Below are 26,432 nucleotides of genomic sequence, written 5' to 3'. Positions count from 1 at the left end.
GAATGTGCGGGCTGGGGCGTTCGAGAATCGGAGAGCAGACCGGAACATCAGAACATGTGACACCGAGACGAAAACTGCTCGCACTTGACGAAGACGCACCGAGGGAACACGGGGCATGGAAGCTGATTAACAGCTGGAGGTTTATTGCTCACACGCCGTGCTAGACATACAACACGTAACGACAACAACAGAAGCAACAAAAAGACCCATGAAAAAAAAAACAGCAAAGCGTGACAGATACGCACTCCAAGCAGTTTAACAAAAGGAAACCATGATCACCTCTAGTCCCCGATGGGAAAGCTAGCTCTATCTAAAATGGGTACAAAAGGGGTATTGACGCAGCTATTTTTCAGGTTCACAAATTTTTGGGCTTCTGCAAGACCTGCCCAGCATAGAGTTTCTCGAAATTAACTAGAGGGCGCTCTGGCACTGCGATCGTTCAGCGACCATGGGAATGATGGGTAGTACACACATTTGCCTAGTCTTTGTACTTGCGGGCGGCGAATCGTACTTGTGGCTTCGTTTATCGCTGTGTTTCGATTTTGTTTTGAAAGAAAGATTGAACCCTTTTGAACTTCGTGGGCCAATTTGGAAAGTAAGTGTAAAAAAAATTAAATGGTGAAGTGCAAGTGCTGAACATTTGCTAATACTTGTTTTTGTAAGAAAACAGTTCCAAGCCACACGAACACACACGGAGCCAAAAGCAGCCCAGAAGTACTAATATTAGACAAATGTGTGCACTACCCATCATTCCCATGCTCGCTGAAGCACCGTGCGTTGTAGCTCCCATAGACACTAGCGCCACAGAGTTCCCTCTAGTAAGTATTGTGGGAAACTCTATGCTGCCCAGTACGCTCGTGCTGCTAAGTTGAGGCGAGCGTTCACGATCTCGACAATGGATGCCCAGATGCCCTGAAATTCGCGCTTTCAAGCTGCACTATTGCTATAACGATATTTATGAAAGCAGATGCGTTATTCCACGATATATTGTTATTCATTTTTTTTTTCGTAGTTATTCCAACCACCAAGCACTTTCCGCGTTCTCGCTTGCAGGAGGCCGAGCGCGCTCAAGTCCTGGGAAGCGGCCAGCTGGGCTACGACTCGGCGCTTCCCTCGCTGGAGGCGGCGAGTCGCGTGTCGGGAGACCAGGTGCGAGCCGACGTTTCGGCTCTCGCCGAGCGCCTGGCACGCCTTCAGGCGGACGCGTCGAGGGCGGCCGGCCGCCCTTCGTGCGACGACGCCTTCCTGGCCCGAACGAGGGCGCTGCTCGAGGTGGGTGCTGCGTGCGCCTAGTGGTGGCAGCACCGTTGCCTTTGATGACGCATCGCTGAATTCTGCGTCCTGCGCACGGGCGACACCTTTAACGGAATCGGTCACGCGCAACGCATATTCGGCACCAACAGCCATCGGTACCCCCTTGCGTTAATTCTACTTCTACTGTACACTACCTCTGTCTCTCTATATTTTCATCTATTAATCCTCTTCCTCCAGCTTCTTCCAGCTTCTTCCAGCTTCTTCCAGCGTCCTCCGGCTTCCTGCAGCTATCCTCCAGCGTAAGATAGCAAACCGGGTGCTCGTACGGTTGACCTTCGTGCCTTTCTTTCCTCGTTCTCCTAATACTTCTACTATTTCTATCTTATTATCTTCAAACCTGTATTTGTAGCTTTCAAACGCCCCCCCTGACCTTTTCCCCACTGTAGGGTTTTATCGCTTGTATGGGTCAGCCATCCCTGACGCGTGGCTGCGGGCGTAAAAAAATGACCTCGATAGCGTATGAACTGTCAAAGTAGTGGTTTCGATCCCAGCCACGGTGTTCGGATTTTAATGGACGCAATATGATTGAGGCTGGTGTACTGTGAGATGTGAATGTACGTTAAAGATCGCCAGATAGTCAAAATTTTCAGAGCCATCCGCTTTACCGTGCCTCACAATACACAGTTTGGGAAAACGTGATCAAGGTTAGCGTATTTTAGAACGAAGAGCGACTACCCGAGAGCGTACGACTTAAGCGCATCGGCAACGCACTCTAACACAGAACTTGGAGTATACCTTATTCTAACGCTGCCTTAGCATATCTTTGGCACTTAAAACTTTAGATATTATTACAGCGTCTGGCCTGCCTTATCCCGTGTCTACCACTATGGTGTTCTTTCGCCATAAGCAGTGCCGGTGCTGTATAGCTGACAGCGTCAGAAGGTGATAACAAGAGTACAAATTGTATATTCTTACTCTAAACGCGGGAGCAACACCAGCTGAGGTATGTAGAACTGTTTGCACCAAGCATTTCCTATTTCGGAGTACATTTGCATGCTACCACGTCGACAGTACACAACGAATGCCCCAAGCGGTTTGCACTCAGGCTAAATTCGTCATGCACAGCAAAAAAAGTATTGCGCTGGACTATATATGTGGACAAAGCAGAGCGATGTCTCTCTCCTTAACAATTTTCGTCCAAAGCTTTTATGGAAAACTTTTCTGCATTGTACGTCTTTTTAACTTGCCGAGATACCAGACCAATGACAATTAAGTGCGATGAATCTAAAAGCAATTAAGATACGCTCATGCTTCTATGAACATACGTATGCTCGCCGATGGAATCAACATTTATCTATGGCCATTATTTCGCATTGCGAGTACCTCTTTCATGTGTTTGAATCAGTACGTCTCAGTTATGCACGAAATATTTCTTTTTTTTTCAGTTGAAAGCGTTTTAAAGGTCTACTACCCTAATGTCGATACATATTTTTGATTTATTTGAATACCAATCAATGCCAGAATTTCTTATTTCTTTTTTTTTCTTTAAAGGAGGAGTTATGATGTGTTTTGACATGAATCCAATGTGTGTTTGTCTCGTGCTCGTATGCCAGAGACACTCGATGACTGTTAAGAGACCGTTTGAACAGATTATTTCCCTCAAAGAACGCAAAATGTCCCTTTTATTATTTAACGTTTAGTACTTTAGTCAAGTGGGATGAGGTATCAGTCACCAGCAAATGGCGACAACTTCTTCATTAATCTATATTTAAATAAATATTAAAAATACATTTTTATCTTACAAGCTAACCTAACCAAATGAAATAGTCGTTAGAGGCGAGAGCTATTCTGGCACTTACTTTTTTGTTTGTGCCCCATTCAGAGGAACAAAAGCGAGTCATAAGCTAGTAGGCCTTACGTGTGCTAATCTACCCGCTACGGTGATGTAATGTTTATGGTGCTAGAATACTGATCAGAAGGTTGGGGAGTCGAATCCCGGCCGCGGCGGCCACACTTATATAGAAGGAAATGCGGCCTTTAAGTACACGTCAGAGTTGTAGGCGGTAGATATTTCCGGGAATTTCCATTAGCACGTCCCCCATAACCATATCGTGCTTTTCGGGGTCTTATAACCCTAAAAAATATTGTAATATTATGCGGTAATGTAAACTGTCTACTCAGCTCGTCCAGCGTGAGCTGGAGCGTCTGCGACGGAGCCTGCGCACCCTGGACCAGGCTCGAAACGACCTGGCCGCCTTCTTCTGCGAGGATCCGGCAAGCTTCCAGTTGGAAGAATGCTGCGGCGTCATCGCAACCTTCTGGAGAAGCTTCAGGGCTGCCGACCAGGTATGCCTTGTGTATTGTCATGCATTCTCAAAGGAGGCTGGCCACAAGCCTTCACTCTCATAATGATCTTATAGTGACCATAAGACCACGAAGTGCTGCTGCGTTTCGAAAAGATTGCAAAAATTGCCCCCAGCGCTGGCGTAGCCAGGGGAAAGGGTGCTGTAAAACTTTTTCCCCTTTTTGTTTTTCAATTTTTCATATGTGTATATTATAGATACAGGCGCATAAACACAGGGCTAGTTATTAACACCACGCTTTCCTTTCACATCAATTTTCGGCCACTGCATCGGCTTTCAGAATTCTACCCTCTGGTCACCGGCTTTGTTTTTGCTTTCGGTTAATACGTTGGAGCCTGATCGAATCTAGTTAGGTTACACTAGCGAGATTTTGAAAATTTACGTGGTGATTATCAGTCATACCACGTGGCAACACAATGCAATGTCCAATCTGTGTGCAATTTCTGTGTGCCTGACTTATTGACCCATTTAGCTCACGCATTTGTTTATCTTTTTGCATTCTAGCCTAACCTAACTACATATCAGGTACGCAATCAGCCGCTGATGCCTATAGCTTAACGTTGTCTATCACGAGGGTATGTAGTATCAAGTCATTTATTTTAGTTAGGCGGGAAAGACGTGCAGTATTCCATAACCACAACGCACGTCTCTTTATATTATTTCTCCTTAAGCGAAAAACCCATACACAGTGTAAAAACAAGCGTCTTTTCCTCACCAAGAATGCGCGGGCAAGGAATGCAAGTGACATATTGAAAGAAGAAAATGTCGCCTTACTGCGCCTACAATGATAAATACGATACTTCAATAAAAGAACAATGCGCGAAATCTACGTGCCCCGCTAGTCATTAGGGGCGTGTGCATGGAGCGTAAAATATATGTCGTAAACAAACGGCACAACGTATAGTTAAGCAAATGCCCCGGCTTCTTCACCTCGCAATGAGGCCATATTTTTCCAACAGTCATGCAGTATATACACAGATGCACCCAGTCTTTCTGAAAAAGATCACTTCCGCATGAGTCTCCGAAAGCAAATACAACTGGTCCTTATTTTCCATAGCATTATTGCGGCACCTACAGACAGACAAACTCATTCCACTGCGATTCGAAAAACGGGAAGCTATAACCCTCTGACGTACACAGGAGTCGGATGCCTTTAGCTCGTATGCGGCTGCAGGCTTTCTCGGTCACCGCAACACTGCTTGGCCAAAACGTTTGCGCGGTAAATAATGATGAATGAAAACTTCCGAGACGCTTCACGCATAGAATCATGCATGATGTGCATGGAAATAGCGTGAATGGCCGATCAAATGTTGAAGCATATATCTCGGTCTTTTTATTCTTTTTGTGTCTGTATTGCTGCATGCGATAAATCCTCACGTCAGTTATTCAGGACCCACTAGCCAAGCAGTTAACCCCTTTTAAGTGTGAATACACTTTATAAGCGACCCCAAACCATCCACCGCCATCGGCGGCGTCCGCAGTCTTCTCTCTATCTTTAAAAGAAAGAGGACTTGGCGGGCCGCAGCGCGACGCTCTACCGAATAAGCCACGGACGCGACGCTGATAGTCCCCCTCTCCCTTCGCTCGCTCCTCCGCTCTCCTCGCTCGCTGCAGCTGCGCGCGCACCCCTCTCTCAGTCTTCTCTCTCAGTCTCCCGTCGCCTTCTCTCTCAGTCTCCCGTCGAGAGCGGGTCGTGCGATGGATGCCCCGGAGGCAACGCTACCATCTGGATATAAGGCGCGTTACTGACACCGATATATATATATATATATATATATATATATATATATATATATATAGAGAGAGAGAGAGAGAGAGAGAGAGATAGAAGACTGCGGACGCCGCCGACGGCGCTGGATGGTTTGGGGTCGCTTATAAAGTGTATTCACACTTAATATATATATATATATATATATATATATATATATATATATATATATATATATATATATATATATATATATATATGTATATATATATATATATACTGGTTTTTTAGGTGACGACATATATTCCGGGGCTTGGAAACATCGTAATTTCAAACTTTTGCGCATGCGCCCGTTGCTTATGAGTATATTTCGAGAACAAAAAAAGGATCGATAAGTGATAATTGACCGACCGACCGACCGACGGACCGACCGACCGGCAACTTCAAAATCTATTTTCTCGAATAAAACAAAAATGAATTCGAGTAAACTTTTTGCGCACAAAGTTATTATGCTTCTCAATCATATACACTTTTCTGCTTTTTTTTTTGTGCACCGGAGGGCTCTATAGACGTCTCAACATAGGCCAATGTGTCGTTTTTTCAAGTTGGGGATGTCATTTTAGAATTTACGCACCGCACACAGGCAAAAAAATAGAAAATAATAAATTTGTTTGAAAGTTTTACAAAATAAAAAAAAACTTTTTCCTTTGAGCTATAACTGTTTTTCGCAAAAAAAAATCCCAAAAACGTTAGAATCTACACATTTTTACTTACTGGCTGAGCAGTCGAAAAACAGAGATAATATTAGAAACTATCCAACAATAAAATCACAATGCTCCACTCGGGAAACATCACAAAGCAAATATGGAGAAAATGCGTGAACGGTGGATTTATACATTTCTTTTACGTTCTAGTTTTCTACCTTTTCGTGAAGTTGAAATGACGCTCACGTGTGCACAAAATTTTCGTGGCTCAACATATTTTGGAAAAATACTTTGGAACCAATGTCCATGTATGTATAATTTTCTGAGAATATTTCATAAAAATTAAATTTTGGCGAGCGCTTCCGCTGGGGTAGTTGGCGTGAAATGACCCATATCAGATATCTTTATGCGACTCTGCACGTGAACTGCACCTTCGAACCTATGAACGTGTATATGCCTTTTATGCATGAACCAGAGTTTTAGTCTCTTCCTCTAAAAAGGCAGTTGTCCAAACTTCCCCGAAAAACTGGTCTCTTCTTTTCATTGGTCAAACACACAGTAAGACGTGCAAAAGGCCGAAATTACTGAAATACAAAAAGACGTGTAACCACCAAAGAAGAATTCGAGACGGCACAGAAAACGGCAATACTCGCAACTAACTTTATTTTCAGAAACTCAGCTCAACCATGCACAAAGCACATCACCTCACAGACCCGATAGGGGGACTGACAAAAAAGATATATTCCAGTCTAATAAAGAATGAAAGGAACTAAACTCGTCGTCACACAGAACAAGAGTTGTATCGTTGTGTCACTTGCACACATTTCTTTCTTTCTTTTTACAGTGATACGCTTCCATAAGTGTAAGCACTATAGAGTACCTTTACTTTTCGCAAGAACGGAAACACTGGAAAACCGAGGCTCACACTCGCAAGGAATAAAGTTGGCTCTGCGCAACGCCGTTGGCATACAGCTTCCGCGCGTGCCGGCAAGTTCTGATACTTTTTTATCGCGAATTACATTTGTAGACTCTTACCCGAGTTTTCGCCACGTCGGGGTTGCTTATTGAGCTTGCTTCGGCGATGATTCTGATCGGGCTCGCGTAAAAGTAAAGAAGAAATACAAAAAAAAACAAAACTGCATGGAAAACAAAATAATGCTCTACTGCGCAAACGGGAAAGTAAAGCTAGTAATGTACGGTTTATTCTTCCTCGGAAAAATGAAACATTAAATTTGGGAGGGCAAGATATTAGGTGTATTTAAAAGTAGACCATTGTGGCTCACTGGCCACCGTCTCGCTGAGCTGTGCTCCCAGTTAGGGCTGCAGAAGTTGCTTATTTTGCTTTCGTCCACCTCTCTCGTTATGAAGTAGACGCCCACGCCGAGGCTAAGAAAGAGAACGCATTTTCAAACGCTGATCATTTTCCTCGAGAACTTTCAACTTCACTGATAAACTATAAGGTAGCGTACATCGCAACCATTGTGTTCTGACCAGAACAAGCCACAATCAAATATTTCCTTTTTTATTTTCCTGCCTTCCATACTTTGCGCGTCTCTGTGCTGATGTGCCTTCCTGTATACAGAGCGCCTAGAATGCGCCGTTATATACATCGATAGAGTTCTCCATTCGTCGATAAACAGGTCTCGCTGTAGAGGTAGAAAATGCTTGGCTTCCGCACATCTTCTGCGGTTGCACCATCTGTTTGATGCAATTTCGACAGTTGCCTCCCTGTTCTTCCTTTGCTCCTCTTTTCTCGACAGTCACACCTAGTTTTCACGACGACCGTCTAGGTAAAATTTCATGCTTTCCAGCAGCAGCTGTCTGCGACCACGTTTTCAAATCCTTCCGATGTTGCTTCATCCCGCTGCACTTTCATCTGAACATCGCTCGTCGAGTTGCACGCAATTGTGCTGGGCGTGAATGGCGCGCGTAAGTTCGCGCTTTCATATTGCCTTGCATAGGCTGAAAAGGCCGATCAACCAGTTTATGATTTAGCCTAAAGAGGCCTTGACACACAATTTAGATCATAAGCCGTGTTATGGGGGTGAATTATTGTGCATTCACAAATCACCTGGACAAATTTCACTGCATTTGGTCGAGAAGTTAATTCGTAAATGAATATTTTTATAAACTGGCGAGCGGCCCGAGAGTCGAGCAGTACGGGCACACTCGCGATCGCTGTTGCGTAACAAGAAACTGGCTGTGCGAGCGTCTGCACTTTAGCGAACGATTGTTCCGTGCCAGCTGCGCGCGGAATCAAAATTTTTTAGCTTTGTTCAACGTGGCACTGGGAATAAATGATTTGAAGCGGCTGAAACTTTGCTGTCGAAGACGACGGCTCCGTTCCCTGCTGCACATCACGTCACGTGCACGAAATGGCGTTTGCTGGTTGTGGGCGGGGCTTAAAGCCGGATAATTCTGGAATTTGTTTTGTCCTAAAGTATTATTTTACGGCGTACTTTTTTTTGTCTGTATGAACGCAACAGATCTTCTACTCCTAGTTTTCGCTGAAAACCACAAATTGTTCGGTGACCGTGCATCATGCCCTAAGCTTTGAAAACTGTTCGGTACCTCACTCAGGTATTGTCCACATCAGTCACGGAAGTGGTGTGTTATTTGTTTTATATTTCTCACTTCTTCATGTAGAATTATTTCACCCAGTCAGGTACATATTTGCCAGAGATGTTTAGACTTCAGCTTTATGTACATTACCTGCACACTGATTATGTTCACTTCGACCGTCAGCGGGAGACGGGGCGTGTCGCTAGGTTATTGAAGCGGAGCGTGTTTCGAGTTACATATTTCGGTGGCGGCGTTGTCGTACGCGAAAGATTCGGTGCATTGAGTGTATAAAATTGTGACACTCCATGGTGCGCCGGTCGCATACGCATTTGTGTGCTTCGTTTTCTAATAACTGATCCTGTCTCGATCGCGGGCTTGTCGGCCGTCAGCCGTTTTTGATAAGGCAGCCTAATATTTCGTCGCTCTCAATTGTCAGTAAACAATAAACAATTGTTTATTGATAGTTGTCACAGTTGTCAGTTCACGTTGCCATATCTTCATTTTACTTGGATAAGATGGCACGACGCCACGTTCCGGTGCCGGCGCCTTCACGTAAGCCATTATTGCCATCATGCCAACTGCGTAGGCGCGCCCTCACGCCTTGTATAAACAATTGTTTATTTATAGTTGTCACAGTTGTCAGTTCACGTTGCCATATTTTCATTTTACTTGGATAAGATGGCACGACGCCACGTTCCGGTGCCGGCGCCTTCACGTAAGCGATTATTGCCATCATGCCAACTGCGTAGGCGCGCCCTCACGCCTTGTATAAACAATTGTTTATTGATAGTTGTCACAGTTGTCAGTTCACGTTGCCATATCTTCATTTTACTTGGATAAGATGGCACGACGCCACGTTCCGGTGCCGGCGCCTTCACGTAAGCGATTATTGCCATCATGCCAACTGCGTAGGCGCGCCCTCACGCCTTGTATAAACAATTGTTTATTGATAGTTGTCACAGTTGTCAGTTCACGTTGCCATATTTTCATTTTACTTGGATAAGATGGCACGACGCCACGTTCCGGTGCCGGCGCCTTCACGTAAGCGATTATTGCCATCATGCCAACTGCGTAGGCGCGCCCTCACACCTTGGACGGTATTCCGCGGGGAAGGAAGGAAGAAAATAAAAAAATTAAATACTAACAGATCAGGCACGCACACGCTAAGCTTCACTTTCCCGCACTTTCCTAACGGGGGAATGACTCATGAATTTTTCTTTAATCTTATAGTGTTCATGTACACTAACGCACTCCTGTTTTTTACGCAGGAGAACCGCCGGCGCTCCATCGCAGAGCCCGACGGCAGCCAGCCGCGAGCCCCCGGCGACATGCCGCGCCTTCGCACCACGGACGAGCGTGGTTTCACGACCAGCGCCAGCTCGCCGGACGCCAGTCCCTCGAACAGCCTGCGACGCAGCTTTCGCCGCAGCCGGCCTTCCTCGTCCGAAATGGCCAGCGACGACCAGCTGTTCGACTTCCTCAGGCACGGCTCGGACAGGGAGGACTCGCTCGGTACGGGCTCTTTCACACGTATTCGAAAAAAGAAAAATGGGAACGCTTGTTTTATCCACCACGGTGTATAGTCTGGTGGTCATGGTACACGACTGCTAGCCCGAAGGTCACGTGATCAAATTCGTGCCACGGCGGTCGCGTTTCGATGAAGACGGAATGCTAAAGGCCCGTCTAATAATAAATGACGGGGTTTAACGTCGCAAAACCACGATCTGATTATTAGAGACGACGTAGTGGATGCCTACGAAAATCTTGACCACCTGGTGTTATCGAACGTGCACCTCAATCTTAAGCACACGGTGCTCGAGGATTTTCACCTGAAATCGAAAATGAATTCTCTCCCGTGACCTGCGGGTCAGCAGTCAAACACCATAACCACTATAGACTTCCGCGGTGTGTCATAGGCTCCTGTACTTAAATTTTAGGTGCACACTAAAAAACGCACCAGATGGTCGAAATTTCTGAAGCCCTCCACTAAGGCGTTTAACATAACCATGTGGTGCGTAGTTTTGGAACGTAAACCCCCAACATTTATTATCATATTAATACCAGTTTAGATGAGAGAGAGAGAAAGAGAGAGTGAGAAATATCAGAAAGGTAGGGAGGCTAACTAGACCAAGTCCAGTTTCCCACCTTACTCGTAGGGAGAAAGGAAAATTTAGAAATAGCACTCTGTGGTTGTGGTGATGAGCTTTTTCGTATTTACACTAGTCTTGATTTTTTTAGTCCCCTTGAGACCCTTGTATCTAAACAAAGCGACAAGCCAACTATGGACTGGCTAATTACTTCACTTCATCTCCTCCTCCTCTGCCGACGTCTTTTTCAGTGCAGCGTAAGTAGTTGGACCAGGAACGTGTTTGAGAATGCGACAACATCGTCCTGCGGCTGGCACGGTCTGCAGCATATTTTCGCCCATTTCAAAGCTAGCTCAGTGTCTTTTATAGAGCCACAACACCACTGGCTGTACGCGGTATTTTCACGTTGTCACACCAGGCTACACGCTGGGTCATGCACAACTGCAAAGAACAATATACAAAGTGAGAAGGCCACTCGCTCCATCTAACACCTCTCTCAAGGCGAGAACTACCTAGCTTTGTTGAGGCCACAGGCTGAAAAGCCTATGAAAAGGTAGGCTTACTTATTACAACGAATAAACCACATCATTAGGGTACCCTCGTTATTGTAATGAGAGAAGATCAACGAGGTCACTTCTTGATTGCTTTGTAATTAAGCGTGAAACATGGAGGCTATATTTCTTTAATTTTTGTTGCACTGTTCTGAGCAGTGCACTAGCTCAAGGTGAGCTACTCCTTCTAATAGTGTTTGTGTTCATTTGGGAGGCTTCTAAGGTATGGAGTAGAAACTTTATTGTCGTTTAGTTCAGTGCGAGAACACCTTCCCTATACTTCTCGCAAGATACATCCGTGTGAAAAGCACACTAAAGTTAAATAAAGTCCGTTCACATATCCAAATTTGTTCCTCGGTTAGAGTACGTGTGGCCTAACCAGACACTTCGCTGCTCTTTGATTTTATTTAAAACATTCAGGCGCATCGAACTGTTCTCATAGTTAATGTTTCAGGAAACACCTGTTGCAATTAACAAGACAAATTTTTTAGCTTCAAATAAAACAAATTTCTTAAAGTGTATGAGTTGCATCTAAGACCAGCCGGCGTCCCATTGCTCTTTCGTTGTTGCCGGTGATGCATTCTTCCATTACATATAACGTTACAGCGCCCTTAAGGATACTTTTGATGGTGAAACAGAAGGCAAAGATGTGCACAGCGAGTAAATATTCACCATACAGACTTGTTTTTGTATTTTGAAGAGCACTGGCCTGGTTAGTTCGAATAACTGATTTCTTTCGCACAACTCGTCGCCTGGGTGTTTATTGGAAATTAATTGTGAGCAATCGAAATAAGACCGCGAGATTGTCTCATTTCAATTCGCACAAGATCAAACTAATGCATAATGATAATTTGTTGTGGTTTAACGTTTCAAAACCATATGATTATGAGAGACGCCGTAGTAGAGGGCTTCGGAAGTTTGGACCACCTGGTGTTCTTGAACTTGCACCTAAATCTAAGTACACGAGCCTCAAGCATTTTCCTCTTCATTGAAAATGCGGCCACAGCGGCTGGGATGAAACAATAAACCAAAACGGTTTATTGGTTTAGCTTGTGTAGTTTAACGCAACGTAGCGACTCCTATGATCTACGAGAGATGATGCAGTGAAATGCTCCGCATAAGATGAACCAGCCGGGTTTCCGTAACGTGCCCTGAAATCGCACAGTACACTGGACTCTAAAGCGTTTCACCTCCGTCTAAATGTGCCCCGCCGCGGTGGTCTAGTGGCTAAGGTACTCGGCTGCTGACCCGCACGTCACGGGTTCGAATCCCGGCTGCGGCGGCTGCATTTCCGATGGAGGCGGAAATGTTGTAGGCCCGTGTGCTCAGATTTGGGTGCACGTTAAAGAACCCCAGGTAGTCGAAATTTCCGGAGCCCTCCACTACGGCGTCTCTCATAATCATGTGGCGGTTTTGGGACGTTAAACCCCACATATCAATCAATCAATCCGTCTAAATGCAACCGCTCCGCGGCAGGCACCGAACCGGCGTCTTTCGGGTCAGCAGAAGAGCACAGTAACCATTGGGCCTCCGCGGTGGGCTCACCACCAAGCTTATGCCTTGTCTGTCTTAACCGCGTATCAGGACAACCAGTTTTTAAAGTAGCCCAGCACCATATTGCTTCTCAAGAGTTAACGAGTAACGAAGCAAAGCATGCATTTCTCTCACTCTCCGACAGTCATCTTCAGCGCCCCTTATAGCGATTCGGCAGTTTAATGATGGTGGCAGCGAGAAAGCGTCATTAGTGGCAGGACCGACTCCGAGACATACGATCTTCATTAGCGAGCTTGAAAAGCTGCGAGTGTAAGATCCTGCCACGAGAGCTCGACGTTGCAGTGAATAGCTTCATTTCGCAGCACCAAGTACAGCGATACATCGTTTTGAACTACATATAGCCGAAAAAATAAGATCGCATGAATGACGTCCAAATGTCGAGCTGCTTCAATCAAACGAGACGGTGCCCAAAAAGGGCGCAGTGGATGCAGTAATGCGCCAAGCAAAAAAGACGTATCGAAAGAACGTACAGAAAGAGACCCGACGAATACGCATATCTTGTTGTGCTCCACTGTCGCGTGTATGGTCGTGCACCCTCTCGAGGTCACGTGACTTTTACGATTATGTTCTCACTCTATTCGTCACTTCTCTTTCGGAGAGAACTTTTGTGCTGACGTTTTCCCTTTTCATTGTCGGTAAAACGCGCGTGGACAGTTCGGCTCAGGCCAGTTGGATTTTATGGTTGTGTCCCGCTGTCATATGCATTTCTCTTTCGTTCTTATATACCTTCCTTTTCAGTTACTTTTTTTACTGTCTACGAAACAGGCGTCGTAGAGGCGACACATTAAAATGAACGTAGATCTCTGGGCGGTGGTGGCTGACATCACATAAGGGCGTCAGCCTCCATTGTCTTTATACGACAATAATGAGGTAAAAATTGCTAATTCGTATGGGTATAGCTCTCGTACTTTCCACGCTTGCTGTCTTTAGGGCCAAATATGCAAGAAAATAACTTTCAGTTTTCGCATAATGAAAGTCACGGCAATGTCAATGACGCTTACGGTTATTGATAGAAACCGAGTTTCCTCTTCTTCATACCGCTTAAAGAGGAGGCGTGATGAATTGAATTACGTTAACTTGGTCGATAACACAATAAAAGTTCGAAAGCGCCAACTATAACTTAACTTGAGCATCGCAATCAAGTCTAAACATCGACAATCAGGTACGCTGACGTCTGCCTCGAAGGCTGTGTGGTGTTTTGCAGCATTTCTAATGAACATGCTTTCGCGTGGCTAATTTGAAGTTCTGGTACTTAAATTCAGGAACTGAACGCTGTGAAAAGTGTAAAGAAGGAGAACAATATAAATTGACCGTTCGCGTGGAATGAAAACATTCCATGTTCCCAGTATTATATCGGCTTATAAAGAACCCACCCGTTATACCGTTTTCTTTGTTGACGAGACATTATTGGGGCGTAAACCTACATGAGTTCGTTGCATTATGGTGTGAGAGGTTTAGGATTTCTTCGAGCAAGGGAGCGAGATGGTTATTAATTCAGCTGTAGGCGGATCTTACCTGATGGAAGAGACAGCGTTTGTGTCCGTGCCCTCAATCTCAAAAAGAAAACGGATTTTACTGCCATCTAACATGACACTGACTTACAGCACATGGTAGTGTAAAGGCAGCAACACGGCATACTTTTCCTAAATTTTATCGCACAGAAAAATTCTTTTTATATTCCATGGAGATCCACTGAGGTTACTAGTACCAGGACGAAGGCGTAACGATAAGTGATCAGCCAGGCAGCTCCTCATTGAGGTTAAAGGAATGTTTTCGTGTGCAATCAAAGTTAGTTGAAGTCTGGCGTTGTTGCTGTTCTTCCACATGTCTGTGCACTGTTCGCTAATATCATGCTACATAGCTATAACTATAACCGATACCAACAAGGCCAGAGGTCTAGGGTTTGTAATATTTTATGTATAAAAAGGAACTGACCTGGAGAGCGTGTCTATAGCCTGCTGCTGCTCAACAGGACATTATTTTTTTCCCAATGTTCTTATAATGTACCCAAGAGCTTTAGCGCGTATTTTGGGAGGCACGTTTTAGAGCTCTATGTGTGGTTCATCTCATCTGTGCAGGACGACGGGCGTCGCGCCGCGAAGCAAGACGTCGTTGGGCTGCAGACCTCTCAGAGGACTCGACGTCTCGTGAAAGGGTGCCATCGCGAGAGACTGAGCAGACGCCTCAGGCTTCGACACCTCGTGAGCCCGCTACCAGCTCTTCTCCTGCTGCCGACACGCCTTCGTACACACCGAGACGCTCGCTGGCAAAACCCACTTCCACTACGGCTACAAGCTTCACTGCAACATTGACGCCGTCGACAGAACTCCAGAAGAGTGTTTCACGGCACGATGCGTCAAGCAAGCCCGTTACGCTGTCGCCACCATCGCCGATTACTCCGACGAGTACGACACCACAAGGCACGCCTGAAGCAACGACACTGGTTGACTTTTCTCGCCATACTGGCGTTCCCGTTAAGAGAATCCCTCCGCCGTCGCCGGTGCCGGCAGTTCCCGCAGTACCGTCGACCACCCCGGCTGCCCAAGTCAGCTTCGTTCACAGCAGTAGCCCTCCCAGACGAAGCGCGCTGCCGTCGCCAACATCTCTTCAACCTATGAACATCGCGACACCCAACATCGCATCTACAGCGGTGAACAGCCAGCCGTCGCAAGGTAACGGCTTGCCGTCGCCACCCCCTAGGATAACGCCACCGCTTCAGCTCACGCCCCGAGTGACGCCACCTCCATTAGTGACGTCACCTACCCTGACGGCATCACCTCCCCGCGTGACACCTCCTCCCCGGCTAACTCAGACTTACGGAATAACGACGCATTCTTCCGTAACAACTCCACGAACGACACCATCACCGACCAGGACGACACCACCGCCTCAAGTGACGTCGCCATCGGCGGCGAACTTGCAATCACCACCTGCGTTGCCAGTAACCCCACCGACGTTTCCAAGCAGCGTCTCCTCACCGGCTCCATCACCAACGAGAATGGAAGGCGTGCGTCGCAGTTCGATACCCACAATGCCCGGAAGCACCGTACTCAAGAGAAGCTCAAGGGTATCTCCGTCGGAGAAACCTTTCATGAGGGCCACCTCAGCTTGGACGGCGAGGTCGGGGCCGCTGCCTGCGACGAACGGAAACACTCCACCGTTCGGGTCATCCTCGCCTCTGTTCACTCCCTCGTCTCCTCTTTTCGGAACACACTCGGCGAACGTCTCTCTACAGCGTCGAATACCGCTGACGCCCCTTCGTGACCGATCAACGGGACAGCGACCGTCCAGAACGAAGACACCACCGGAGAACCAGCATATACCTGGTTCGCGGTGGCGCAGCTCAAGGACGGGCATGAGCCCGTAGTGATAAGAACTGTGTGGCGGCTCATTTAGTGGCGCTGCTTGATATGACCAGGACTTGAAGAGAGAGAGAGAGAGAGAGAGAGAGAGAGAGAGAGAGAGAGAGAGAGAGAGAGAGAGAGAGAGAGAGGGGCGTGTTCAAATATTGGGCGTGCAAATACGGCGCTTGTGTCGTCTCAACTTCTCCCTTCTGTTTGCGCTTGCACGCCCTAGTCTTCAGACGTCAACACCGTCTGACCAGACCAGCTCTTTGTTATTTGTGAACCCGTTCACGTGGCACCACCTCTCGACAGTAGCCGTGCAACCCCTCCCCGCATTAGAGAACTCTTTGTAAAAGCGGCCTCACTGGTCTACTACTATTGACCCACGGGATCATTCTGATAAAACTATACAATGTAACCTGACAAAGCGCGTTCATTCCTAGTGTATTTAGATGATAAAACGGCGTGTCAGAATATCAGAGCCGCAGTGTTAAATATTCAAATTCTCCGGAAGCATACACGCATGCACATGGTGCTACGCTACTGCAATGTTAACAGAATATTCCGCTGTGTTTGTGATACATGCAAAACTGTGGGTCAATTTTGACTACCATTTGTCAGATAATTGTTTTGTTCCTACACATATTTCCCATTCAGTTACGGCTGAGGCCACAGAGATGTGGTGCCAGGTGCGATTGTCCCCAAATCCTGCGTAGGACTGATTACCTGTACATCACCTGGTGCTGCAAGAAAACGTGGACCAGCTGGTACTGATCCGCGCCACAGTGTACAGCAGGTCCAATTGCAACGGGTAGTTCAAACGATGAACGCGGAGACGAAGAAAAAAGTTAGTGGTGAAGATGACGTTCTTTCAGCTTGACATGAGCTCAACTTGAGTGATAGGCCGAGAATCAGGCAGATGAACTGCGAGCTACTATTTACGTCCTGATAATGATTGAAGACAGAATAAAATTTGAAAAAATAGGCATAACAAGTATTAAAAGTACGGAAGTCGAAAGAAAAATTACCTTTGACGCAATAAGTAAGAGCTGCATTTCGGAGAAGAAGTGCGCTGCATGCATGAGCAATTTTTTCTACGTCTATGTCATTCCCGCTAGTTGTTACAGTAAAGCTTAACCAACTCGCCCATTTTTTTTCTTCGTTCACTTGAGCCAAGCCAACACAGGTTAACAGGGCAAGAATATCCACTGTGACCAGCCTCTCAGGGCTATAATGTTCCACCATCCGTTCATGTTGTACTTTCACAACCGCAAAAGAAGGAAAAGCCAAACTGCACCCAGAAAGCGTATCTGAGGAACGCAAAAAAAAAAGAAAAGAATTTTACAGAGTGAACGTGTCTTGTACAGGCTGCGCAGGCGGTAAATTGACGAAGTGCCGTGTTTTTTAGACGAAATTCACACCTTATTGGGAGTCACGACGTCCTGATTCATAAAAAAAGCATTCTCGATCCAGCCATTTCAGAAAGGAACCCAGAAAAAAAAGCTGAAATAAAATTTACTTTAATGTGGTAGTCCTTAATAGCTTTTTTTTTTTCTTAAATGGTTTGTTTCAAGGAAAAGTTCGTAGTTTTTCTTCAGCAATGGAGTTTTATTTAGAATAAACACGTGAGGGTAGCTTCGTCCGTACAGCAATTTACTCTTATATAAAGCGCTGTCGCCGTCTGTTAATCTGATTTGTCGATAATATTCAATGTCTACGTGTGCTTTTATGAGGTCTGCTTTTTAACGACTAGACGTAGCTTTGAACATACCTTCGGTTTCAGCGTCGGAACATACCGACAGGAGCGCTACTGCCTCAAAACGGTGTTCCTGCACTCTACTTACTGAGATGTGTGTTATACGAGCAACGGGAATTTCGTATTACAATAGTTTGGGTTAGAAGGACAGTTCAAACGATTGATTAGTTGCTTGAGGCCTATATTAACTGGATACTAAAGGCAGGAAAGGAGCCTCTACGTTGTCGTGAAGCTCGTCGAACGTCTGCGTTACTGTAAGCTAGTCTGAAAATACCGTGTAGATTGAAAAAAAAAAAAAAAAAACGCTTGGTACCAGTTCACCTGTTCGACGGGCGAGCTCAACTATACACATATATGCTATATGAAATCCGCTGAAAGTGTGCCAAAATAAAGTATATGCCATATTCCTGCTGCCTTTTTTTCTGCGACTTCAAGCTCGCCATGTAGTGCGACCACGTGACCTGCAACGACTTTTTATAAGTGATAAAGATTCAAACTGTTCACCCCTCACTTTGGGCATGTTTCCTCAACACCATTTTTTTTTAAAAAAGCTGTCAGGTTAGGTTGCCTCTGTTTCTTTATCTACTTTTTCTTGAATGCATGCGTGTACAAAAAATTGACTTTCCCCGAAGCATGGTGACAGCAGCAGATCAAAGCTGTGATGAAATGCTAGAGATTGGTTTATTTAGGTGCACGTTAAAGAACACCAGGTGATTGAAATTTCTTGAACCCTTCGGTACGTCCTCTCTAGTAATCATGTGTGTGATTTGGAAAGTAAAAACACACGAAAAAAATAATGAATATATATATATATATATATATATATATATATATATATATATATATATATATATATATATATATATATATATATATATATATATATACTGCGAGAACGATATGTTTGGGTGGGCATTATTATAATCGCCGATGAAAGAAAAAAGCTTCACCATGATGCCATATTAAAAAAATAGCATCAATAAAACTCTTGTAATAAAAAGACCTCAAATCGCGGCTAGCAAGGAAATCGTGTTCTAGAAGACCCATAAAAATATCTGCGAAATTCGGACACCAACTTTCTTGACGACACAGTGACATTGTGCAATCGAAAATTGATGACCAAGCTATATAGGAAACCAACCTATAGACACCAATATCTTCATTTCCATAGTAGTCATATGAAACTCTGCAAAACCAGTATTCCATATAGTCAGGCCATTTGATTTAAACGCATATGCTCCAATAACAATGAATTCGCTCGCAACTGCGAAGACCTACGAGGTGCCCTTACGAGGCAAGGAAACCCGACGGGAATCATTGACGACCCCCTCAAGAAGGCTGACAACATCGATCGTAAAGAGTTGCTCACAAACAACAAACAATCTGCAAACGCTTCACGTAACAGTGTTTAACCTCACCCTTACGCACTCACCTTCGGTTCCTATGTGGCCAATATTAAAAAAAAACAAAAACACCACAACATCTTGCAACAAAATGATCGCTTAAAAGACATGTTTACGGAACCACTGAGGGTAGTCATGTCATACCGTACCAGTTTTGCAACATATCATGTGAATGAAACCACCGCAAGAGCAGCAAGACCATGACATGTAAATCATAACATTTATGACATACATGTCATGATTTTCATGTTATGACTATTCAGTTATGTTCGTCATACAGTCATGTTATATCATACTAAGTTTGGTATCCATACCATTATCCAAACGGCCAGGAGAGCTAAAAGTCGTAGATAGATAGATAGATAGATAGATAGATAGATAGATAGATAGATAGATAGATAGATAGATAGATAGATAGATAGATAGATAGATAGATAGATAGATAGATAGATAGATAGATAGATAGATAGATAGATAGATAGATAGATAGATAGATAGATAGATAGATAGATAGATAGATAGATAGATAGATAGATAGATAGATAGATAGATAGATAGATAGATAGATAGATAGATAGATAGATAGATAGATAGATAGATAGATAGATAGATAGATAGATAGATAGATAGATAGATAGATAGATAGATAGATAGATACGCTCAAAGTCGCCGAAGTTCACCAAGAAATACTTCGCATTTAAAATCACCCTGTACAGTCGTATCACTGGGCTGCATTCCCCAAGTCTTTCCAGCAAAAAACTTGCGGAGGTGGCATATGCCCGTCAATCGCTTTTTTCAGATACGACACGTGATGGCTCCATGCTGACTATGACAGCCAAAAATTTATGAGATCGACAGTACGGTGTAGTTTGACCATTAATTGACACACTGTAATTCGTCCTGGGTTTGCACCGTAAATGCCTGAAGAGCGCACTTTCCAGAGGAAATTTTCAGGCCTCGATTGCGGAGGTATAAGGCAGTTGCAGTAGGAGCTTTCTGGATCCCCGCTCGTAACTGCAGGCAAGTTATATCGCAGATGTCCAGATGCAGATATCATCTGCGTATGCTGATAGACAAATGTTACTTGGCAGGTGCGTATGAGAGCGATCATACTTATAATAAATAGCACGGGACTCAGCACATTACAATGAGTAACGCCACGACAACTGAAATGTGCAGTGGTGTTTCCGGCCTCTGTGGTCATAAAAAATGATCGCATGTGAAGATAGCGGCGTATCCAATTAAGCGTTTTGCCACCCACTTATATCCCTTCTAGTGCGGCAAGGACGGCTTTGTGAGTAACGTTATCACAAGCTCCTTAAATGTCGAGAAACAAAGAGGTGAAGATGCTTAACGGCCTTTCTCACGCTCAACGTATGTGATTAGGTCAACGACGCTATCAATCGATGATCGACCAAGTCGAAAGCCGGCCATAGCATCTGGTAGATCTCATTAAACTCCAAGTACCACTCCACGCGGCCGAGGATTATTCTCTACATCACTTTACCCACGCAACTAGCCAATGTGATCGGACAATAGGAGGAGAGTTCCAATAGTGACTTCCCAGGTTTTAGTAGCGGTACTACAGACGACGAATTTGGAAAAAAATATAACGTGCAGCATGTGGCTCAGAACAATACTACGAGAATTAGACGCCTATTCGTTCTTTTTTTTTGGGGGGGGGGGAGGGGGCGAAGCTCTTTAAAGCGGCACCCGTTCGTCCCTCGTCGTAGTGCGTAACCATTCTTACGTTTTGACTTGCATGGTGATGCCGGTAGGAGATTTCTCCTGTGCGTTTTTGAACAATAAAAAATTCTCAGCGTGCGCGTTAACTAAAGGCCGAATTCTCCTGTCTCTCATTCCCCATTAGCAGCCATTGGCAGGTACATTGAGCACTATCTGACAAGAAAGGGTTGCTACGTTATACTCGCTGGGCGTAACCTCCTTTGTTTTAGAAAGGTTTAGCGAGCGTTGGGCCGCAGTGCCACAGATACAGTGAAATAGTATATACCATGAACTCGAGGTGGTTAAAGGTGGGAAGTAGACACGAAGCGCAAGCCGTAAGAAAGTGTGCGTGTGCCACCTCTCGTTTAGTCCTTGGAATGCCCGCTGGATGGCGGTGCTTCTATATGCGGAATATATGATGAAAAGATGCGAGATGGTGGTACTTGGAGTGTTGACTATAGATGGACCAACGGACACGCAGACGGATGCATGGACGGACGCACGGATGGCTGCACGGACGTATACACACATGGACGGACGCAGTGGCGGATGTGTGGACGAACGTAGGGACGGACGCACGGATGGAAGTGCGGACGCACAAACAGACGCACGCACGGACGGTCACACAGACGGACGCATGGACCGACGGAAGCAAGAACGAATGGACGGATGGATTCTTCGCCCCACTTTCCATCATTTACCCCGTAGATATGCTGCCATTTTTTTAATGCGCAACACAAGTGGTCTTAAACAACCTGTATAGATTCAGCAAGATTTTCAAAAATATTAAAGAAATAATGTGTTAAAGGATTGAATCAAGAAGGAAAACATAAGGTTAACAAAAACAGCCATACATTGGCTGACATCCTGCTCCGGGGAAAGTCGAATGAGTCACATAAGAAAAGAGATAACGATAATGCTAAAAACTCGCTAAAAAGGCAAAAACGCAGACGGAGAAAAGATCGAAAGTGTAATATAATTAGAACCACACCATGAGCGAACAATTTTATGTGATACAGAGGGACAGGAAGGGTAAAGTTATTCTTTTAACATTACTAAAGCTGACTTCTTTTATACGTGAAACGAAGCAACCGCAATCTCACCGCTGACTACATCTTCAGTTGAACCAACCACCATCCATAGCCGAGCAAGTCGATTCCTTCGGACGAGCCGCGACGCCGACGAGCTTCTCCCTGGCCCTGCCCTGACTCGGTCGACACTGACCCTCAATCGCATCGGTGCAACGACCCGATTTAACAGCGCGACACGCTCCAACACGGCTTTGTTTGCAAGCAAAATCTCTCCCGGTCGCAGGGTGCAGCTCCACCCACTTTTGTTCAGCTCTGCTTCGTTCCACCTCGAGTGCAGTCACCGACGGCGGGCCAGCATTCTAGTCCCTGGCACTGCCGCGCTAAGCCTAAACGAGATGGCACCGACGGCGGGCCAGCCAGAGCGTGCACTCGGTGTACGAACAGAGTCATTAGCATAGGGACGACAAGACCCTTGGGCACGGGAGCGTGGCCGAAAGGGGACACGGCTGACGAGCCTCGGGCTTGTTACGACCGCAAGGAGCCGCGGTCCATCCCGCCGCCGGGGCTCCATTGTGGCGGCCGACACACGTCCTGACGCCGCACAATGGCGACCAAGGCAAGCGTGAAGTCGCGTGCCGGAAGGGCGCGTCCGGCCGCCCAAAGCGACGTCCGGCCCCCAGTCGGACCACGTCCCTTACGCAGGCGGATTTGGAAGCACCTGCAAAGCCGTTTCAGCATTCCTGCCACCAAACGACGAAACAGGACAATGTGATGCAGCGGCAAGTGTGGTTAGCTAATACAACGGGCGTATAGGTACCCCGGTTAATCGACGTATGTAGACATCCAGCTGTACTGTTTCACCGGCCGTAACTGAGGTTATGGATTTTATTTAGTTGTAAGGCATTTTCTTCGGTCAATTGTGGCACAGCTGTAGTTTGCAGCGTTCTTTGAATCCCCTAGTTTTTTGCGTGTTAGCAATGACCGAAGGGCGCGAACGACGACAGACTGAGTATCGGTAGTACCACAGTCCTTCAAAAAGCATTGAAGAACTCTGGTAGTACTGAAGGGCCCCCAGCCCCTTCTCCCCCCAAATTCTCGGTTTCTCTCTCTCATATATATATATATATATATATATATATATATATATATATATATATATATATATATATATATATATATATATATATATATACATATATATATATATATATATATATATATCCCTCCTCCACCGAATACACTTTCTGGCTACGCATAGGATTTCTGGCTACGCCCAAAATTTCAGTACAGCAGTCGTCAGTTGGTACGCGACAGTGGTGTAGCCCGAAGAAACGGGGGGAGGAGTGGTGGTGCGTGTAAATGCACACGTACCCCAACCCTAACACGTGCACGAGCATACGTAAAGTATAGTCGACTCCTTTCATAGCAGCCGGACAAAAAAATCTGACAGCACGCGAACGCGTTCATTAGACCTGAAACCGCACACATGGTCATGCGTCTTGTATACGACTGCCTGAGATCGAACTTCTATTGCACGACATTAATAGCAAGGATCATGCACCGCATTGACACGGCTATCGAACGCACTCTCACTTAACGCACGGTCCGTACTTGTTGACCGAGTCGACATTACGCATTCAGTGCTGCGAACGATATGCGCAGCGATCCATGGGATAAGCGCTTCACCAAACAAACCTCGTTGAGGGCCGTTGTTCATTAACTTCGCTTCGTTTGGCCTGGATAAACAATTTTTGGGATTTCGATATCAAAAAGCCCATCGCGGAATCTGTTTACAGCTGAAAGTGTGCAGTTGTAGATAATTTTTTATGAACGTCCAAAAACCACCATATGATTATGAGAGACGCCGTAGTGGAGGGCTCCCGAAATTTCGACCACCTGGTGGGTTTTTTAACGTGCGCCCAAATCTGAGCACACGGGCCTACAGCATTTCCACCTCCATCGGAAATGCAGCCGCCGCAGCCGGGATTTGATCCCGCGACCTGTGTACCACCGAGTACCACCGAGTACCTTAGCCACTAGACCACCGCGGCGGGCCATTCAAAGTAACTCGTAGGTATGATTGAGACATGCGACATTAGATTAAGGGTGGGCAAACAAAAAAAAAAAGGTCAGGTTAGATTTCATAACTTGAAAGATGGTCTTCAATGCCAGCTTTGAATTGAGCAATGATGGTGGATGATGAGGGCGGTATCTGAAGGAAAGGCATTATATTCGTCCTTTGTTAATTAGTTAGTTAGTTAGTTAGTTAGTTAGTTAGTTAGTTAGTTAGTTAGTTAGTTAGTTAGTTAGTTAGTTAGTTAGTTATGTTGGGGTTGTATGGCGCAATAGCAGCAATGGCTATGATGCGCCAGACACTATCAGTTCACCTGTTATCGTCCTTCTCGAACTTCATTTCGTAAATATATACTCTCTCTACTGTAATTGCCGGGTTTTACGTCCCCCCCCCCCCAAAAAAAAAGTATATCATTGAGGGATTGCGTGTTCATTCGAAAAGACAAGGCACGCAAACATAGACGCAAGAAAGAAGTCATGTCTCCGCAAACTTCGAATAACTACGGAAGAGACGCACAACAGCGGAAAAAAAGAAGGCACGAAAAATTATCTGCGCATGCCCGTGCAATAGGTAAACCTATAGATCCAGCACGACTTGGGGTCTATGTGAAATATAACAGCATATGATTTTATCTTTATGCGAGTTAATCATCTTTAATTAATTTCATCTTTTCAGAAAATTTCGGCCATGTGGTGTTGTTTAATATGCACCTAAAAAGTAATCATATTTGCAGCGATGGCGTAGTGGTTAGAACATCAGCCTCGCATGCAAGAAGCCCGTGGTTCGAATCCCGGTGCCGCGCAGTTTCCAACCGCATTAAAAAAAAAAAAAAACTCCGCGTGGTGATCGAACTGCATTAAGAGGCCCGGGGTGCGGCCTCACAGGTCACCACCGCCGGTAACGCACTCCCTCACCAGAGAAGGATTGGCCACCCTGGTGCAGTATCTGGCCACTATACCTCCCACATGCAAACGTCAATTAACCCACGGCCCTCAGTCCCCAGTGGCTGCGAAGCAGCCGACCATGGCGGCGGTCAGATCTGCAACGTAGCAGATGTTGCTAAGAATCTCTGAATCCGGACAGGCCGCCATTGTAACCTGAACTTGGCAACGTTTAACGCTAGAACCTTATCTATAGTGAGGGAAGTCTAGCTGTACTATTCGAGGTGCTAAATTACATTAAATGGGATGTAATAGGGCCCAGTGAGGCTAGGACAGATGAGGCCTATACAGTGCTACAGAATGGGCACGTCATTTGCTATCGGGACTTGGCTGACAGAAGAGAACTGGGAGTGGAACTCGTTATCCACAGAAACATAGCTGGCAACATAGAGGAATAAAAGGGTGGTAGGTATCACAATTAAACTTAATAAGAGATACCAGATGAAGGTGGTACAGGGGTATGCGCCTACGTCCAGCCATGATGACGCGTGAGTTGAAAGCTTCTATGAAGACATGAAATCGGCAATGAGTAAGGTACAAACACAGTATACTATACTGATGTGAGACTTCAATGCAAACGTAGGAAATAAACCGGCTGGAGACCAGGAAGTAGGAGATTATTGCATCGGTACTAGAAATGGCAGAGGGGAGCTACTATAGTAGAATTCGCAGAACGCAATAATTTACGGATATCGGATACCCTCTACCGAAAGCGAGGGAACCTAAGTGGACATGGAGAAGCCCTATAATGGCGAAAATAAGAACGAAGTAGACTCTATACTGAGTGCACACCCCGACATCGTTAATGGAGAGTACCTTAGAAAGCTGCACTTCGCCGATGACATTGCATTGCTTAGTAACTCAGGGGACGAATTGCAACTCATGATTACGGAGCTATACAAGGAGAGCAGAAAAGTAGGTCTTAAAATTAATCTGCAGAAAACGAAAGTAATGTACAACAACCTCGGAAGAGAGCAGCGCTTCGAGATAGGTATAGTGCACTTGAAGTTACAAGACTCCGTCTACTTAGGAAAAGTAATAACCACGGAGCCGAACCACGATATTGAAGTAACTAGAAGAATAGGAATGGGGTGGAGCACATTTGGCAAGCATTCTCAAATCATGACAGGTTGATGGGCACTATCCCTCAAGAGGAAGGTATATAACCGCTGCATCTTGCCGGTACTTAGCTACGGAGCAGAAACCTGGAGGCTTACAAAGAGTGTTCAGCTTAAATTGAAGACAACACAGCGAGCAATGGAAAGGAAAATAGTAGACGCAATCTTAAGAGACAAAAAGAGAGCAAAGTGGGTCAGGGAACAAACGGGTGTTAAGGTCATCATAGCCGAAATCAAGAAGAAGAAATGGACATGGG

The 26,432-nt window shown here is 45.4% G+C and overlaps 1 protein-coding gene across 1 annotated transcript in view; it reads left to right on the top strand.

Moving 5' to 3' along the window:
* Nucleotides 1-18,289, top strand: part of LOC119163263 (uncharacterized) — a 46,896-nt gene extending 28,607 nt beyond the window's left edge. Inside the window, exons 10-13 of the mRNA XM_075882145.1 lie at nucleotides 1,054-1,272; nucleotides 3,436-3,600; nucleotides 9,860-10,103; nucleotides 14,862-18,289. Coding sequence (XP_075738260.1) covers nucleotides 1,054-1,272; nucleotides 3,436-3,600; nucleotides 9,860-10,103; nucleotides 14,862-16,150 — 1,917 coding nt within the window. The 3' untranslated portion in view covers nucleotides 16,151-18,289. The remainder of the gene's footprint in view (nucleotides 1-1,053; nucleotides 1,273-3,435; nucleotides 3,601-9,859; nucleotides 10,104-14,861) is intronic.
* The last annotated feature ends 8,143 nt before the right edge of the window (nucleotides 18,290-26,432 follow it).

This window comes from Rhipicephalus microplus, chromosome 2 (assembly GCF_043290135.1).
Source record: "Rhipicephalus microplus isolate Deutch F79 chromosome 2, USDA_Rmic, whole genome shotgun sequence".
Classification (NCBI taxonomy): Eukaryota; Metazoa; Arthropoda; class Arachnida; order Ixodida; family Ixodidae; genus Rhipicephalus; species Rhipicephalus microplus.
The sequence above is the reverse complement of the archived record's forward strand: the minus strand, read 5'-3'. Positions and strand labels throughout refer to the sequence as shown.